This window comes from Ambystoma mexicanum, chromosome 12 (genome assembly GCF_040938575.1).
Source record: "Ambystoma mexicanum isolate Mex_15411 chromosome 12, UKY_AmexF1_1, whole genome shotgun sequence".
Taxonomy (NCBI): Eukaryota; Metazoa; Chordata; class Amphibia; order Caudata; family Ambystomatidae; genus Ambystoma; species Ambystoma mexicanum.
Window position 1 is genome coordinate 852334857 of NC_090936.1, and position 19727 is coordinate 852354583.

General features: G+C 44.1%; 1 protein-coding gene across 4 annotated transcripts in view; it reads right to left on the minus strand.

Moving 5' to 3' along the window:
- Positions 1-19727, minus strand: part of CEP290 (centrosomal protein 290) — a 3224991-nt gene that overhangs the window by 262411 nt on the left and 2942853 nt on the right. For all 4 annotated transcript variants that reach the window (XM_069629332.1, XM_069629331.1, XM_069629333.1 and 1 more), the window contains one exon: positions 6002-6174. In XM_069629332.1, the coding sequence (XP_069485433.1) occupies positions 6002-6174 (173 nt within the window). The remainder of the gene's footprint in view (positions 1-6001; positions 6175-19727) is intronic.

Below are 19727 nucleotides of genomic sequence, written 5' to 3' on the forward strand. Positions count from 1 at the left end.
TATGACCCAGAGACCAGTGATTGGTAATTAGGAGAAAGACAGTTCAGAAAATGAAACAAACTGATTTTTTTCTTTACCGAGGATTCCCAGCCTGACGACGGGGAATATTCATGAGCATGTGAATCCATGCCAGACCCCATGCTGGAGAAAGAGGGAGTCGCAGAGGTCGCAAAAGAGTGCAGAGGGGGGGACAGGAAGCATCCAGGTGGATGTTGCGGTCTCCAAGGAGGAGGAGTTGAGTGGTCGAGGCCAGAAGGGAGGAGGAGAGGTGCGTCCACTCGGAGAGGAAGGAGGTGATCTGACCAGGTGGCCGGTAGATAGTAGCCACTGTCAGAGTGTGGTCAGGAGAGAGAGAAAGCCTACAGACCAGGCATTCAAAGGAGGTGTAGGCCTGCATGGGAATGATAGAGGCAGGAATCCACTCAGGGAAGATCAAGGCTACACCACCACCGATGCAGTTGGCTCTGGGCACAGAGATGATCTTGTAGACATCAGGGAGGAGTGTGTCAAAACTTGTAACAGAGCCGGCCGTGAACCATGCCATGGTGAGACCAAGTACATCAAGGTCATACTCTTCTAGCAGACGGCAGATGTCAGAGGAGTGTTTGACAGCTGAGCGAGATTTAAGAGTGGCGAGGTGGAAAGGTTTGCCGTCCTTGAAAGACTTCCGGGGAGGGATACAAATCATTGCAGAGGTGTAGGAGGAGCCTGAGGGAGGGCAGAGGAGGAAGGAGGAGAGGGCAGAGTGGCCAAGGCGGAAGAAGAGGGTGCAAGAGATGTGACAAGGGTGGGCGCAAGGAAGCCGCAGACGGGAGAGAAAGGGATAGCAGGAGCAGAAAGGTAATTGATAAGGAACGGGAAACATCTATCAGAGTGGAGGAGGTTGGCCTGAGGGACTTGGATCAAGACAGTGCCATTCCTGTAAACATTAATGATGACCTTAGAGGAGTGGAAGGAGGCAAGGAGGGCCTCCCACCAGGGGCCACCATTAAGGCAAAGGAGGAGTAAGGCAAGAGCACAGAGACCATATGAAGAGTCCATCGGATCTGTCGAAGGAACGACAAAGAGAATGTCGTTGAGAGTCTGTCTGTAGGTAGCGATGGTGTACGTATCAGCGATAGATAGATGGGCCTGGGTTGGAGACCAGGATATCCTTTTTGAACTTCTTCCTACCAGACTTAGTGAGAAGGGAGGGATAGTCGATAGAGAAACAGTTGGAAAATATAGGAGAGACAGAGAGCACAATATCTGGGGAGGTAGTGAGAAATGGAGACACAGGGGTGTGGAGACAGAAGGCTAGGTGGGAAAGAAAGCAGGGGAAGCACAGAGGTCACTGGGCACAGCACAATTGGAAAGGTGGCCAGGCAGATGGGAAAGCAGTAGTCACTGGCACAGCACAATTCGAAAGCAGGAGAACGCAATGTAGAAGGAAAGAGGGAGCAAAGTCTGGAGTTGGAGGTGAGGTTACGACTAACCCACAAGCAACTGAACATTCAGGAAAAGTCCAGCAGGCATTGGTACATGTAGGTTCCAGTCTCATCCCAGGACACTATGTAGGGGAGGGACCCCAGGCTGACCAAGGAGCAGACAGGGCCTTCGATGTGGGCCTTAAGTGAGGAGGCTAAAGCCTGCCGGTCCCGCCAATAGGCCACAAGAAGGGTGGTACAGCCAATCAGGTGAGCGGAGGGAATGAGGAGGAAGGAAGAAGGAAGGGGCCTTCTAATGTGCAGAGAAGGCGGCGGCCATATTGAATTTGCAGCATGGACCGGCTACAATGGGCACAAACAATAGGGGATCACTCTACTGCCCCTATGACGTTGTTTTTGTGAGATGGTGGGCAGAGCAATGCTCAAGGCAAGCTGGCGGCAGTCTCAGGGCAATTTAAACACCTTTACCAGATATAAGGCGCTTCACTTCCTTTTCCTTATTTTGCAATAAAAATCATTACATTTAAATGGGTATCATTTAAATAACACTGAGAATGAAGCGGGCGTACTGCAAGTGAAGAAATTCAGGAGGCATGGCAACAGATCCGTAGGACATCATGGGAAGTGTGCAGCTTCTGGATCAGGCATCCTCTTCGACCAGGTGTTGGCAAGAAAGAAAAGCTGAGGCTGATTACAGGCCTGAAGTGAGGGGGCCGGCGTGTCGTCTTGCTTCCAAGGTGAGCACTTTGCCCCAGAGCTACCATCCCGTCACTGTATGTAATGTATCTTCTATATGGGAGCTATAGAGGATGAGTTACTGAATCCTTTAACCTACGATAAAGCGATACAAAGGACCCTGGGAAGTTCATTTAGTCCTAAAACTGGGCAGGAAAAGGGTTTTGTTAGGAGACAGCGGCATAAACATAATAAGGACAGTATTCTTTCAGTAAAAAAGAAAGAACATAAAAGAGCGCTGAGACAGCTCAGGAAGGTTTCACAGGATTACGAGACAAAAGCAAAAGCACTAACAACTCACTACAATAACTGGCTTAAGGAGTTTGATTCCTGTTGTATATGGCCGATGCTGAAGCAATGCCCTCCTCTATTATGCAGGAAAATAACTCGTCTTTCTGGAGGTTGATCAAGGAACCAATAGATCAATGTTCTTTGCAATGCCACCCAATTGCTTCTGAAGGCTGGGAAGCTACTTTTTCGGCTTTGTATAATGAAACTAAGGCAGAAGAAGGGAAGCCTGTGCTTGAATCTCCATGGTCAGATCAAGTAGACCTATGGGAGATTAGGGAACTCATTAAAAAAAAATAAGGCCTTGAATGCACCAGACCCAGAGGGCCTGCCAAACATAACTTTAAGGTCTGATTTGGATCTCTGGGCCGCTATTTTATTTGTCTTATTCCAGGAGATCCTGAGACCAAATATCCTTCCACCTTCATGGGGAGGGCAAATATTGTAGTTATCTATAAGAAGGGAGACAGGTTGAGTCTGTTACATTATAGACCGGTCTCCCTTCAGGATGCATCAAGCAAGATTTTTGGGGCCATAACTTTGAAGCGGCTGCGTGCATGGGCTGAGTGGTAACCTGGATACATTTCAGTCTGACTTTCGTCCCGGATTAAGCACTATTCACAATTGCTTTGTAATTAATTATTTGCATATTCAGGCTAAACAGCAAAGAAGGCACTATATTGTGCATCCCTTGATATCTCCGAGCCTTTTGATAAGGTAAATTCGGGCTCATCTTTGGGCTAAGCTGGGTGAGAGAGGATGTCCACCTTGCTTGGTGAATATATTGATGGCCCTGCACTCAGAAACAAAGGTGAGGGTACATTTGGACCAAAAGGAAAAGTACACTAGATGGACAAAAAGTTCTTGTGGTTTACGCCAAGGGAGGGTTTTGGCGCTATTTTTATCTAACTAGTATATTAATGATTTGGGGAAATTTGTAGTCAAATAAGTAACGTGCCTAAATTGGGAGACCTGCCAATCATTTTTTTAGCATATGCAGATGACATAGAACTATTTGATTTGACGCCTATCCGCCTACAAAGGGCATTGACAGCTACAAATTAGTATTTCACGTCCATAGATTTGCAATTGAACGTGAATAAGTCAAAAATGTTAATGATAAATAACATGAAAAAAAAAGAAATCAACCTATAACTGGTATAAAGCACAGAAACGCTTGGAGGTGGTTCAGACATTGATATATTTGGGGGTAGAGATTAATCCAAAAAGAACAGAACAAATAGACTCAGAACAGATACTAAAGAAAGCATGAATGAATATGGCTGAGATAGCGGTCTTTGATAGGAAATTTGGTAGGTACTCGGCAGCTCCAATGGTTACATTTTAGCACCAAAAACTGGTTCTGAGACTACTCTATGGGGTGGAATTTGGTCTATTGGCTAATGATTTGGCAAGGGTTGAGTCAGTGATATGGAAGAGGTTGCTTCTTCTTCCAAAAGGGACACCTATGGCGGTAATTAGGCACCAGATAGGATTGGATTGGATTGGATTGGTGTCCATGCAGGCCCATGAAGATTGTAAGAGGATGCAGTTCACTTTTACAACCACCTGAAAAATGTATTTTAGCAGATTTAAGATGTAATGTTGAATAATTTATTTAACAGAGTAGTTGCAGGTCTCCCTAATGCTTTTGGACGAATATAGGTTGGACTTGCAGAAGCTTATGACACAGTCTTATAACAGCAAGAAAACTCTTTGAAATAGATTGGATAAAGAATAGAGTGAGGGTGATGGAATATCATCTATTCCAACTGCTTCAATATAAAAATGAGAGCGTACAATTACTTGTGTCCATATCTTAAATTGGACCCATATAGGACCCATCTAGGAAGCACACAATGGAGATGACGCGATTTAAATAGAATGTATTGCCTACCATGGAAGTCTAGTGAGCTATACAAGGAATTGCACGTTCTCTGCGTAATTGTAGACACGGCTTTTGCTGTGTTGAAACGCTGCGCCATCTCGTGATGGAGTACTGCTTTGGCTGAGTTTCGTTCACATTTTTTTTGTCACTTTGCCTGTGATGAGGATAAGTTTAATACTGATTGGTGTTGGGCAAAGATTTTAAATAGTTATGAGCTGTCTTTGAACATAGCGGTTCCAAAATCCTTACAGCTGTATTGTGGAAAATTATGGGTCTTTCTTTTCATTGTGGTTTTAAATCTTTTTTTAAATCTTTTTTATAAATAGTGGTTTTATCTGTAATATGGTTTTATTCGTGTGCATATGATAATTAAATGATTTGATATACAATGTGATGAATTTTTTATGGAATGATTATTTGTTCTCATTTTTGTAAATGTTATTTTATCATACACAAATTAAAAATTAAAAAAAAACATGGGGGGAGATGAGGTATCTTGTTCTGCTTGGTTCAGCGAGAGCTACGTGGTGCCCTTTGAATTACATAGCCAAGTTGACTTTAATAAATCTTCAGTTTAACTACCTTATTTCAAATTAAATAAAGGAGTATACATTGTGGTAAAGATTCCCTGGTATTCCAAAGGGACACTCATTAAGGAATCAATTCTCCATGCGGCTTAAAGTCGGTTATGTATCCACAAGAAGAGGAGTAAGGTGTTGAACTTAGTAAACCCTGAACTTCCAGAACTATAGTGGACTTTACCTAATTAACTTTCAATGAACATTATTGTAGGCTTAAATTGGCTTAGAAATAAATTCCTGCAATTACCAAAATACACACTAATGATTTGGGAACGTTATTGGTTATATCTAGATTTTTGAATTTGTATTGTTTTTATTACTTAATATCTTTTATGTTTTTGTTAGAGCCCTATGTTATTAATACTAAAGTATGAATAGCACCAGATTGTTTCAATGAGTGTCTAAATGTGCAAATATATTCTATGTCAAAAAAAGAATCAGGCATAGGTGATCTACTTTATGAAAAACTATAAAAAAATATACGTTTAGACAAGTTCTACCCTCTCTGACTTTCTCTACGTGAACACTTGTTGAGACGTAGCACATGTAGTCATTTACATTAGCAACGCTAGGGAACTCATAATAGTAATGGGAAGATACTATGTGCCAATTTTATTCATGGTTTTTGGGCCGTGGGTATAGCTCAGGGGCAAGCCGTTTGTCTTGGAAAAAAGACAATGCAGAGCAAAACAGGGTTGGATCCCGGTCCAACGCTTATAGACTGGTCTCCGGTAATTAGTGCATTATAAAAGATGAATTAATTTTCAAAATCTGCGTTAAGACGAGCTTATGGAGTTGATCCCCACTATCAGTTATGTTGGCAAAGTCAAAAGTGTGCTAACCGTATCCATGTTTAAAACTATGTCCATAACCAGTTAGGTGGATTAAACTGCACTTGACTGTTAAACAATAGAACAAAATAACAAAATACACTTGGCCACATAAAGCAGACTCAACAATTTTTCAAAAACACACACGATACACTTCACCAAATAAAATTCAAGTACATTTTGGCTATTTTTATATTTAATATTTGACTACAGCTATTTTCAAATAAACTCTAGTTATGCCCGTCATCTCACCTTGTTACAACAACTGATTTCCAGCCTTTGCTGTCTGCTCCTTCAAGCTGTGGACCTCTACTTTCAGCAAGGTGTAACCTCTCACCAGTTACTTCCAATTGAGCAATCAGTTTTTCATTCATCAACTCCAAGTTGTTTTTGGCAATTCGTAGTTTCTCTCCAGCTTCAGCTTCCTGTTCAATAAGAGATACTGCAATTTTAGACAAAATATACAAGGAATGCTAACGTGTAATATTTTCCAAGAATTACATTAAAAGCTAACAATACTTTTGCTTAGAGGAATATTCGAGTGCTGTGTTTAAGTGTGGTGCCAACTTCCCAAACCTAGACAATAATTCTGCTTTCCTTTCCTTACCTAGTGGTAGCTGTAGTCAAGCAACCAAGGCCAACTCTCAGAAGGGTAGTGGGTCAGACAGCCTCTAGGAGCGTCTTAGTTCCTGACCTTACTTGTTAAGGCAACCACAAATTCAATCACGAAATAGGACCTTTGGATATCAAGTTGAACAGGTTGCCTCCCAATAGATGTTCAGTATTTTATAGGGAATAGTGGGAGGGATGGACAGGCTTCTAACTGGCTGAGTGAGATACTGGCCCTGATGCTGCATGGCCCCAAATGGTTAGTATGGGACCCAATGTAAAAGAAAGGGCAGATGTTAAAAGCAGGATTTTGTTGTGGGGTGATGCCATGCTGAGAAGTGGAAACCTCAGATTGGGTATATTTGAGAGAGAGAGAGAGAGATAGAGAGAGAGAGAGAGAGAGAGAGAGAGAGAGAGAGAGACAGAGACAGAGAGAGAGCGACAGAGACAGAGCGACAGAGACAGAGAGATGTGGTGAATCTCTAAGATGAAGAGGTGTGCGAAGATCGCAAGAAGGAGGGCAATCCGGAGAAGAAAAAAAGTGGAGGTGGTGTAGCGGTATAAGGAGAAAGAGGAGAGAGGTGACACAGAGAAAGTTAGCAGGATTAAAAGGTAGCAGGGTGGATGGCGAGAGAAGAAAGAATACTGGAGGTTGGAGAGGAGGTGCTTAAAAACAAGGAAGAGAAGAGGGAGTCAAAGTAAGGAAGGAGAAATGAGCAAGTTGGAGAGGAAAATCTGGAGAAGAACAAGGGGACGAGATATCCAGGAGGGGGAGAGGGGGTTGGAGAGGAGTGCTTGAAAAAATCAAGTAGGATGTAGAGGGAAGATGAAAGAGAGTGAAGGAAGTGGAAAGCAAGTTTCCTATATTCAAATTTCGGTCTATCCTGACCCTGACATATAAACCATCTTAAATCGTGCACTTTGGAGCTCATTTTGTACAAATTAGTAATTTGGCGGCAGGGAGACGTTACATGTTCACATACACATAGGCGGGTCCCTCTCGCTGGATTTTCATTATTGGCGCTCGGAGTGAAAAAGTGCAAGGCAAATCTAGTGAGCATTTACTTTTAATGATGAGCGCTGCTTGCCATGCTTGCAAGCAAAGCACACTATTAGAATTAAACCCTGCTCGACATGTTGACAGGGTGCGTGTTTAATGGATCCCTGTGGGGTCCGCCTGCTTTATGCTGCATAAAGCTGGTGGACCCCATAGGTATCTCCAGCATTTGTGATGTCATGACAATTCATACCAGCGCAAATGCTGGAGCATTTTTATGGTGGAGAGGAAAGGAGGCAGCGGAAACGCAAGTTGTATTCCACCCTCCTCTTTGCCATTGCAATGAAGGAAAATGTGGCATGGCGTGATTGAAAGGAGTTAAAGCCTTACTCGAGGCTTTTACAACTTTAAATCACGTTATGCCACTGACCAATATGAGCCCATCTGTGTTCCGAGTTGCCTGCTGATCCCCCAGGCATGAAACTCTGCCTTCCAACTTCTCCTCCAAGTTTGTTTCAAATCATGCAGTGTTTTTTGTCCTACACTTGCAAGTTAGTATGGGAAATTACTTTTGACTGCACAACCACAGTAACATTGTGGACAAGTCGAACTTCATAAACTACCCAGAAATAAACATAGTGAGCTGTGTACAACTATTAGAAGGTTTAATACAGCTCAAGTGGTTTAATGCAGTTCTGGTCAAAAGAGCCACAATACATTTTTTTTAACACCACACTATAACTGTGCGACTCCCTTGGAAGGATCTCGACTAACATTTCTAATAAATATGATAGTGGGTTGTATATAATGTTTGGGAAGTTTCATATAATCCTTATTCACTGGGGCTGAATCTCTAAGACTCGCAAAATTGTTCTTTCCTGTGAACCTACTTCACTTTGGTTGTCAGAGGTTAACAAATTGTGCACTGCTCAGTCTATAGGTTTGTAAACCAGCCGCCTATGTGTGCTAACTTGGTTGCAAATTTATATTTAACTTAAGGGGATTATTCTGCTACTCTGGGGGGTGCTCTCAACTTTCCCAAGGTTAGGACATGCAAATGGGAACTGGTTCATGCATATTTATACAATTTTTGCAGCAAGAGGTTCATGAGCTGGGACCCAAGATCAAAACCCACCATGGTTAACAGACCCAAACTTTTCAGCCTCGGTCCAACAATTACTGCCTTGCATTCGAATTTGAAAGAAGTACTGACTGTTCCCAAACTCAACTATATCTCTGTTTTTACGGCATAGACTTCATCTTGTTTTTCTTTTGTTTAAACGCAGACTGGCTTGTCAACAACCATGTTAAGATTTCACGGTGGCTAACTTCGCACCCAAATTTAGTGTATTTCCATCCAGTGGTTTCTGGGCTCTTTGAAAGCAAACACTCCCAACCAGAGTTGGAATGAGAACTTTCTTTTGAGACCCTTTATAAAAGCCTTCTTCCCCTTTCCCCGGACAAAACTTTCCAGTTCCCTCATGACACTCTCCAATACTCCTCTATAGCTAGACACCTCTGTGTCATCTAGGATGCTGTTAGGGAGAATTATCTGTTAAGGCTAATTTCCCAAACCTAGTGAGTCCCCCAGCAGCTTTGCTGGATTTTTGGGGTTTATTTTGTTCTCCTGCTAAGAGTGAGACTCTTTGTCTCCCACTCTTAGACATGATTTGAGATATCCTTTGACTTTGTAGTGTGTTTCATGGGCTATGGGGTCTTTTACTCCATAGGGTTTCATGTGGATTTTGTTAAGTGTGTTACACAGCACCCTCAGTGCAGTAACACAGGGGTGTCATAGTGACCCCCAAACATAGACTCCATACCCTGGGACTGACTACTGTCTCCCAGGGCATGTAAAGTCACCAGTGACTTTACTAGTCTTAAATTGGGAACAGAACCAGTACAAACCATCATATTGTGGAAGTACTGGTACGGGTAATTAGATTGCCCCTGGGTCTGTTTTTCGAGGGGGCACTGTGCAGTCCCCCCTCGTCGAGTTTCTGGCTCGTGGCAGAGCTTACCACGTGAAATATTCCTTAAGAATATTTACTATGGGATTTTCCCATTAATTTTAAACGCACCATTTTTGGTGCAATGTTAAAGATACCGCCGGGTTATTTATTTAATATCTATTCCCCGGTTGGGTCTTTTCGCCAGGACTCGGTTTTAAAATGGCGTTTGTGTTCGCCTCTGTGACTCCAACCCAAGTCGAGCCCTTTGTTCCACTTTTTGGCGGGCTTCTACACAGAAGCCTCCAAAAGTGGTGCCACTCTGTCTGGGTCTACAGGATGTGTGGGAGGGGGTTTAGGCACCCTGGACTGAGTTGCCTCGGCAACTCAAGTCGCACTCTTGTGTGATTGGCCCAGTGGTGAGCCGCCCGGCTCACCACTTAGCATGTTTGAGCATGTTTGAGTGACAGCTAGGACTGATGAATGGGTTGTTTTCTGCATAAGAGCAGGGCTTTGGGGGCTGGAACTTCAGACGTCGCCACAGGACCAAAGAATCCGAAGAGGGAGAAGCTGAGCCGACCTGCAACGACGACACCACCGGTGGAGCCCTACTGAACCGACTCACCACTTCTTCCAACGATAGAGGAGACCTTCATCCTGAAGAGTCTTCTTCCTTTGACTGGTGGGTATAACCAGTTTGCCTGCCTTTTCGCCTTCCCGGATCATCTCGTGGGCGCCTTGCCTGTGCCAAGCACCCCAGCAACCGGGATACCACGTTTTACCACTACCGCAAATAAAAGGGTATTACCTTTTAACCGGAGAACTCCGCGGCTGGTTTCTTCCCTGGCAGTGCAACGACCTTCAGCTCTCCTCCACGTCGAGATCTTTTCTTCCTCTGGACGACGCTGCAACTTGCACCCACTGCCAGGAACAACTGCCACCGCTGGAGGATTCTCTCCACTTTCAAGGTACTGTGTCCGCCTGGCCTCCCTCGCAACGGTCTGTGAGGGGTGTCTCGTAAATCCTCAACTTACCACTTGGGTTGGCCCTAGGCTGGCTAACTGAACTTTTCTGAGCTGAACTAATTCCTTTTTAAACTCTCTGCAAAACTTTTCAAGCCTTTTAAACTGTGTGACCTTGGGCGCATTGGTGTTCTACTCTCTCTAAGAGGGAGCCGGGCCTCTGAACTTTTTGCTCACAAGTAGACTTGGACTTTCCTGCCTTGCTGGGTGCTTCTAAAGTATTGTGTTGTGTGCTTTTCTAATTTCTGCCTTTTCCCTCCCTTTTTTGATAACTTATTGGAGTGCCATCTTTAGTTAAGCGCTCACCTCTGTCTGAAAATAAGTGGTGTTAGACTTGTCTAATAAGTAATAAGGGATGTATATATATTAATAGTGACTATTTTGAACTTGCTTACAATAATAGTGCTGGAGTGTTTCTAAGTGTGTCTTTAAATACATAATTATATACTTTGATACCAAAGTATCACGTCAGGGACTATCAACTCGGCGCAAGTCCGCACTGACGCAGGTACGCTGGTTCCTCGGTCCCGGGGATTCTATTAATTCATGTTTCCTGGAACGTTTGCTCCATTAGGCGGCGGAGTAGGCGGCAGAGTAGCAGTCTTGGCAGTCCACGCTGCCTGTATCTTGTTTCTTGGCTGACATTCTCTCTACCCTTTCTACAGTGAGCTTGGGGAGGAGCACGAACAAAAACCCCTTACAGCCGCGGAGCGGCCGCAGAGTAGGCGGCAGAGTAGCAGTCTTGGCAGTCCACGCTGCCTGTATCCTGTTTCTTGGCTGACAGTCTGTCTACCCTTTCTACAGTGAGCTTGGGGAGGAGCACGAACAAAAACCCCTTACAGCCGCGGAGCAGGTGGCAGAGTATCAGTCTTGGCAGTCCTGGCCGACATGGACGCCATAGACGCTGCATTGCCGACTCCTCAAACAGAAGGACGCTCGCTCAGAAGCTCAAAATCTAAAACTGACAAAATCACTTCAAGACATATGACCATGGCCCTGACGGGGATCTTCCAACAAGGAGCCAACAAAGTGACTAAAGTCCTGAGACCCCAGAGGGAGAAAAATTTATTTACTCATATAATTCTTCGAAGAAAAAGACGCGAGAGCCCTCAACGCTCTCCCAACCTGCTCCTAAGCATAGTGTCTACACCGAATATCCACCTGTTACGGTGGAACAAACCCACCACCAGGAACGAAATGAGCAAAGCTCACAAGCGGACTTCGAATCTGTACAAAAAGAACAGCAATCGGAGGAAGACTATGCAAATCCAGGCGCCTTACCCCTTCTCTCTCCGTGCTCGTCTGGCGAGGCTCTGCCGGCGGAAGTTCTCCCCGCAACCGAGAGCTCCACCCTGTCTGTCGGAGGGCGGCGGGTGTCGAGCGTTGGGGGCGGACCGCGAGCAGACGCTGAGGTGGCGGAGCGGCCACCATCTCCAGGAGAGGGGCGCCGGAGTCAGGGCGCCCTGCGGGACTTGGGGGGGAGGGGACCCGCAGTCGGGGGGACTGGGGCCCGTCGGAGGAGGGGCCGAGTCTGGCCGGCTTGGCCCCCCTCTCTCCCGGCTTGCTGGTGCTGACACGACGTCCCAAAGAGCTTTGGTTGGTCGACGTGGAGACGAGAGAGAGCCGCTGGAGATGGGAGTGCCAGGCCCACGAGTTACTCACAATGGCGTTGCCCAGGTGCACGCCCCCCCCTGGGATGGGGAGCGGACACCCACACGCTACCAGGATTGTAATTTGTACAGGAATGACACCGCAGCCCAGAATAATGCCTGGAGGGATTCCGGACGATTAAGCAGCTGTTCTGTGGACTCACTATCTCCAAGGCCGAACCCAACCAAGCCTTTGGGAGAGCAGGGCCCCGGTCTAAAAGCATGGAAAAAAACGCAGCGCCCCATTAAAAAACGACTTGGGGGCAAATCGAAGAAAGGGTGTGTGGAGGGGAAAATGCAAAATAAATGTCAAAATAAAGGGAGGCCTCAAAAGAATCCTAATGGCCTCACTCCTCGGAAAACAAAGCTACCTACCAAATTACACAAAGGGCCAATGGCGGAGACAAGGAAATCCAACTCCGCTCACACTCTAAATGACTTCTTTGGCAAACAGCTTAAACGCAAATTCCACAGAATTAACAAAATCACAGACAGCGAAATGTTAGAGATTATACACATCGTTGAATCTCCAGACATTCAACAAGCTGTGGACCCAGAGACTATTGCCACGCAATTTCCACTTGCTATATCAACTTTTGATCAGACTGGGCCGACAAGCCCCCAATTACTGCCTCATGCAGACTCACAAAATTTGCAAACTCCTCTTATCCAAAACGATTCACTCAATGAAAACGAGATGCTGGAGACGACAGATTCTACAAACAAAACAAAAGAACAATGTACCACAAAAGCTATAGAGACAGAGCGAGAAATAACATCTGTAAGCGCTGAACCTATTACAGCGCTTACAGAGTGCTGTCAAAAAAATCTCTCATTCAATATTTAGATCAAAATGTCTTGGTTAACGCATGCTCAACAGAGGAGAGAGGTGGTCTTAGAGCCAAATTAATGAAGGCACAAAAATCGAAGGGCCTATTGACTTAGATACATCTCAAGTAGATCTTCAAACAGTCTCTAACATAAAGACACCAACTTGTCAAAGAGGGCAAACATGCCCCCACACATGATCAGCAAGAAAGGACTCATATGTGCAAATGCAAGCCACGTCAAATTGTTCTCCAAGGCTGAGTGAAGCCTATGCTACAACGACCACAAACTCTCCGAAAAAGAAACCGGACATTTTTACAATCATGTCCTCAGTCACGGTAGCACTCGCGCCGTTCATGAAACTCTACGAGTCCATAAACGACACTTTGAAGGACCACAGTACGTTAACAGCTATGATGCACACCAAACTTCTACACTTAGAGGGGTACATCCCAGCTTTGGAAGCTAATACAGTATTAAAAACTGACTTGGCATCCTGGGGATCAAACACCCACAGTAAACCACCTACGGACATAACACTCCAATCAGTAGCTTGCCAAACATCAAAAGACTTTGAAACAGATCTTAAAACTTTGAATCTAGCACATGAAGGTTTGGTTTTAAACACCACTATTGATAGCCAGTCAAAAGAGCATGCCATAAACACTGTATCCGTCAGCTCCTCGACCAGCAAAAAGAAGATGGGAACTCAGAATAATCGGCTAATACCAAACAACTGCGTCAATAAAGAGAAATTGACGGTGTTAACAACGATTCAGGGTAAAAATCCTGTTGTACTTGAGACAGAGACTCCAAACATCAAAGACTTCACAATTTTTGGGCAGTCAAAGAAAACAGTTAAAGATCAAGCAGTAAGGAAAAAGCAACTGGTTTTCTGCTTGCCTTCATTAGAAAATACTCATCGGAATAAGCCACCGTCACCAACTAAGAAATGTTCTTCATCCAAAGATACAGAAACACGGCAATCTAATCCTCAAAGTTCCTTGAAGCCCTCAATAAGTCACCCTTTTGCAGATTTAACTACTGCAGAAAATCCCTCTGCATCTTCCAAAACAATAGAGGATTCTCTAGAGGATGAAGCTCTAATGAACCTAAGCCAACATTTTAACGACTCACCTAATGACAAAACGGATACAGCTCTCACCCTCTGTAACAACTCAGGTTTGGGGTCGCCAGCTCTGCAAAAAACAAGCTCGGCGGAAGATGAAAATGACAACAAACCTTTCTATACTTTAGAGGATAGACGAAATAAGATCTTAAATAGCAAAGAACAGAGACCAACTGGGCAACTGTTCAAATTGCAGGAGAACCATCCAAAAGATTCCGAACGGAATGGTGAGTCCAGAACGACTTCATCAAAATATCATAAGTCCTCAGACAGTACTACTTCGAGAGACAACAGAAGTCCCAACCGCTCACGGAAGGAAAGTGATAATTGGTACAGGGAAGAGTATTTAGTTTGCAGAAGTAGGTGGACCAAAACCAACGAAACCCGAAGCAGAGGTAGAGAGGCAGTTCAAAGCAAGACGCTTCCTACATTTAAGCTGGAACAACTGAGGGATAGTCGTGAATATGTCATTCTAAATAGAAGAACAGTTTTAAAACTCTTCAAATCTGTATCTATGCTCAACTCAATAAGAACAGAAGATTTAATTCGGGTGGAACCATCACATGAAGGTAAACAAGCAACAACTCTGCTTCATGTGACATCTAGGAGAGTGACACAAAAGCTGCGAGAGGCATCGGAAAAATTACTCAAATTAGGCTCAGATCTTACAACTTCCAAACGGAAACTAAGCCATCGATCTTTTTCACCCCCTGAACAGCATCGCTTTGAAAGAACCAAGAGAGATAGAAAACAAAGAACCTCAGTAAGCCCACCAACCACAGCTCCACACAGCGAGAAATACGATACACCTTTTCCGACATCAGATCAACTTAAGCGGGATGGATGGCCCAAAGAGCCCTTAACAGCCATTAAAAGAACATTGGTCCAGGTCCCAGTTCCACCGTCAACTGTTGAACAAGAACAAACACACCGAAACTTGTTAAAACAGCTTTGGGCCTGGATTCCAAAGGCACTGTCATCAAACCGGAAATAGCAACCCCAGATACCACGGATATTTAACCAGGCTCTACCGGCAAAAGGAGAAACAAAATCCATGAGACTAGCCTCATGGAATACCCGAGGCTTTGCCCACCTGATGGTGCCCGGCGAGGTGAATCTGGCAACATTTGACATTTTGTGCCTCCAGGAAACATGGCTTATCGAGAAACCAACCTTAGATGGTTATGTAGTCGCTCACGCTGCGGCCGGCAAAGGCATTAGAGGACGTCCTTTTTCTGGCTTAATTACGGCAGTCCAGCTGGGAAATGGTATCATTATGAAAGACACCCTCACAGCATCTCTTTTTTTTACTAACGGTGTCTGTTACATGGAACCAGCAAGATATGGACACCAGGCAGACTACAGCAGTACCAGTAATTATTATCAACACTTATTGGAATCCGGAGTCAATTTCAAATGCCAGTTTTCTTAAAATGCTCGAGAACGAAATAGACTGATTATACATCGTGCATCAGGCAGCCCACTTAGTCATATGTGGAGACCTAAATGCAATCTGTTCAAAAAAATATCCCTCTACACGGTCCACCTTGGCAGAAGATAGAGGTCGAGACTGGCTTACCCTGATGGATTCAAGAGAACTGGTAAATCTAGATTGTCTATTCGCAAACACAAGTCGGCTGCCAACTTCGGAAGGAAAAAAATCAGCAGCAACAATTGATTACATCTTTGCCTCACGTACATTAATCCCGACAATGACTTCCTTCGAAGTTGTCCATACCGCAGTAAGTGACCATAATCTTCTGGTGGCAACATGGACCGGACATTGCCCACTTCATCTAACCATAGATTCTGCTCTAGAAACGAACAACAGGAGAAACCGCCTGAAGTTAAGTGCCAGTAATATATCTAACCTTGTAGCTAACTACTCCCTTTTGGGAGGTTCCAGCCAGACAAGCAATAAGTTAGACTACTGCCCTTTACTTATTCTATACAAAAAGGCGATGGCACGAAACTGGCCAAGCAAGGAAATTGGGTCTCATAAATATGACAAGATTTTGGTAGCCGAAAGAAGAAAAGTGAGATCAGCAAAAAGAGCGCTAGCCCGGGACAACAATTCATTCACTAGAAAAGCTTTTTTGACAGCATCAAGAATTTACAAATCATGGCTAAAAAACCATCGACTTATCCTCTATCAAAATGATTCCGAAGAGATGTTAATGCAGATCTGCGGGAAAAATGCCCGTAAATTCTGGTCACTGATTTGGTCAAATGACCGCCATTTAAACAACGTGCTAACTGTCTCTATAGCAGAAGAAATATGGATAACCCATTTCAAGCACCTATTTGAAGGAGTATCTCACGACCCTGCCTCTCATATCCAAGAAAACGAACATGGAGCCCACAGCAAAGAGATCCCATGGGTAGAGCTCCATGATAGGAGGGACATCTTGGAGAAAATTCAAAAACTAAAAAACTCCAGAGCGCCGGGACCAGACGGCCTTTCCAATATGGAACTGAAAAAACATCCGGAGGAATGGTCGTCTTTTTATCAGTTTGGTACGTGATCGATGCGCCGAAACAGAGAGTATTCCTGTCTCCTGGACGTCCTCAGTAGTTGTCCCGATATATAAAAAAGGCAACAGAGACAACCCCTCAAATTTCCGTCCTATCGCTTTACTGGATGTGATCGGCAAAGTTTACGGCTCTCTACTTTTAGGGCGATTTCAAAACTGGGCACGAGGATCAGAATGTGATGACCCCTTCCAGTCGGGTTTTAAGAAGAACATGGGCACCACAATAAACATCTTGACTCTCAGTATTCTAAAGGGAAAGGCGATGGCGCAAGGAAATCGACTTTATATGGCTTTTATAGATCTAAGCCAGGCTTTTGACCAAGTCGACAGACCGACCCTGTGGAAAAAACTGCGTGCTTGGAAATGCCCGGAAGAGATCCTGCAACCAATTATTTCATTACACAAAAAAAACCACGATGCAAGTACGACTTAACAACCAAGGGCTGTTATCGGCAGCGATACCGACAAATCGGGGAGTAAAACAGGGTTGCCCTTTGGCCCCAGCTCTTTTCCTGTCATATATGGGAGACTATAAAGATTCAGAACATGAAGTAGGATCCTTCCCTCCACAACTAGGCAAGAGCAAAATTTCTAGACTGCTTTACGCTGACGATGTCATCAATTTCTATAAAGCAAAGGTTGTTCCCGCCATCTCCTATGGAGCAGATATGGACGGAACTGGAAAGTTAATTCTGGCGAAAAAGTTCTCAACCTTCCAACTTCTACTCCTATCTCGCTTATAAGACGAGAACTAAGTTTGTTGTCATTGAAGGGAGTAATAGAGCGAAACACCCTAATGCTCTACAGAAAGACTCTCTTAGAAGACCGTCCTAAACTTCTCAACGCTATGTATGAAGAACAAATTGGTGCTCAATGCTCCCATTTAAACCGTTGGACAAAAGCTCAGGAGGAAAAACTGAAAGAGATCCAAAGCTTGCCAAAAGAACTGCTAGAGAATCCTGTAAAAACACAAAAAAGCTTAAATGAGCAAGACTCTATCCAAACCCTGGACACGGCAGCAGCATATAAATTGCAGGCTCACTTACCTACACAGGCGTGGAAGCTTAACGAGCCGCAGCCTTTCTTGGCAAAGTATCCAAACAAGAAACTTCGAAATGTATTTTTAAGGGCTCGACTGAACTTGCTTCCCACTAATGAAATCTTATGTATTAGAAGCCAGTCGGAATTCAACATTTGCAGATTCTGCAAAAATCAATCCGCAGTGGAGACCGTCCGACACCTTCTATTACTATGCCCAGCTGTTGATCATATCAGAAGACCCTACTTGGAAAAAATCTTCGCCTCGTCGTACATACACGACGAAGATCTTTGGTGGTCTCGTCTGATACGAGGAAAGAAAACATCTTGGGTAACGGCCACAGCAAACATTTTGGACTGTATCTTTGAACGTCTCCGAATGACAGAGGGACAATAGAGAAACTTTGCCTCCTTTGTTCTTTCGTCACTCTCAGCTTCTTTTGTAAAAACCTCTGTAGGTTGAAAACAAAATAAAAAAATAAAAATAAATACTTTGATACCAAAGCTCTGGTCAGTGTTTGCTTGTGCTACTGTATTTTGGTACCTATCTTGTATACTATATATTCTGTCTGACTCTTCTTGAGAGAAGTCTGGCTGCTCAGCCACAGCTACCAGGTAAATCTGGGTGGTACAGACTGCTACCAATTGGGTTTACTGCCAACACCTGTAGTATTGAGCCTTTTGCAGTGGTCCCTAAGGGAACTGCACAGGTTTCTGCCCAACAGACGCCTCTCACATCTCCTCTAGTTTCATCTCCAAAACTGCAATGACGGCTCGCCTCAACCTTCTAGCATTAGGACAATCAGCCATCTTCCTTCCAACACCGCCAAGCAGCTCTTAACCATTCTTGTTTTCTCCAAACTTGACTACTGTGCCAGCATCCTCTTTGGTCTCCCCAACAATGCTTTCAGTCCTCTCGACAAGATTATTAACTTCACTACCAGGATATTCTTTGAACTACATCACTTCACACCTACTTCCTCGTAGTGTCACCAGGCTGGATAGCTGACGAAGCAAATCAGTGCCAGATTTACATTTTTTCTCCTAGTTCACAAATCTATCCACTGTAGTGTACCACTGCATCTATCCATCTCCATCCAAATCTACAAGCCTTCTTATCTCAACTCTGCCTCCTCAACTACTCTTGTGGTTCCTTGACTTCCTTGTGTTACATATAAATACATATATATGGCTGGTAGGGGGCCTGAGTGAGCTTAATCTGCATGGCACCACACGGTTAAAGACATATGATGAATGTTCCCTGGAATTTGGGCTAAATAAAAAATGATCTTTTCAATTATTAGCAGCTCAGGTATTGGGCATACACCCCAGCAATGTGAGAAGAGGCGACCAGAGCGATAACAGAATGGGAGAGGACAATCTCAGATAGCAAGACTAACAGAGGTCTCATTTCATCAATCTGTAAAATCTTAAAAGGGGAAAGAGAGCAAGTGGGAGGTAGATGCTTGGTTCTCATTCTGCTCTAGCGAAATGCTTGCTACAAACCTTGGATTTTATGCAGACTTTGAAGTATTATTTTGCCTGTACCAAACAGTTCCATAAATATCTCCGTTGTTCATGGTGTGTGACCCCTACATCAGTAATATATATCATATCCTAATGTGGAAATGTTACATTGATGATGTACTGATTGTCGAGAAAGGGTCGGCTACCCTAGCTGCTGAGTTTCTAATATGTTTGAACACTAAAAATCCATCTCTTAAATTGACCAGCGAAATGAGCTCACAATCGGTCACATTCTTGGACATCAAATTATACATGGACAATCGGGTTCTGCAGTCTAGGTGGCACACTCTCGTGCCGAATTACATCACAGATGGAATTAGTTACTTACCTGTAACTCTTGTTCCGCAGCATTGGCATCTTTCATAGATTCACATGGTCTTTGACTATTGCCCATCGTCACGCTGGAAATCATTGGTACCATTAAAGAAGAATTTCATTTAGATTTGAAACTGCAGTCACTTTAGTGTTCTCTTAGAGTCGTTTTGCATCATCTTGCCCCATAGCCAATAGGAAGAGTCCTCTATAGCTCCATCCCTGGATCGCCATCTTCAGTTTTACATTGCATATGTGACAGTGCCAAAATTAGCCAAGAAGAGCAAGAAGCAGAGTAGGCGAGAGGATTGCAGTGAATCTATGAACGATATCTATGCTGGAGAACAGGAGTTACAGGTAATTAACTTATTTGTTCTCCAGAAT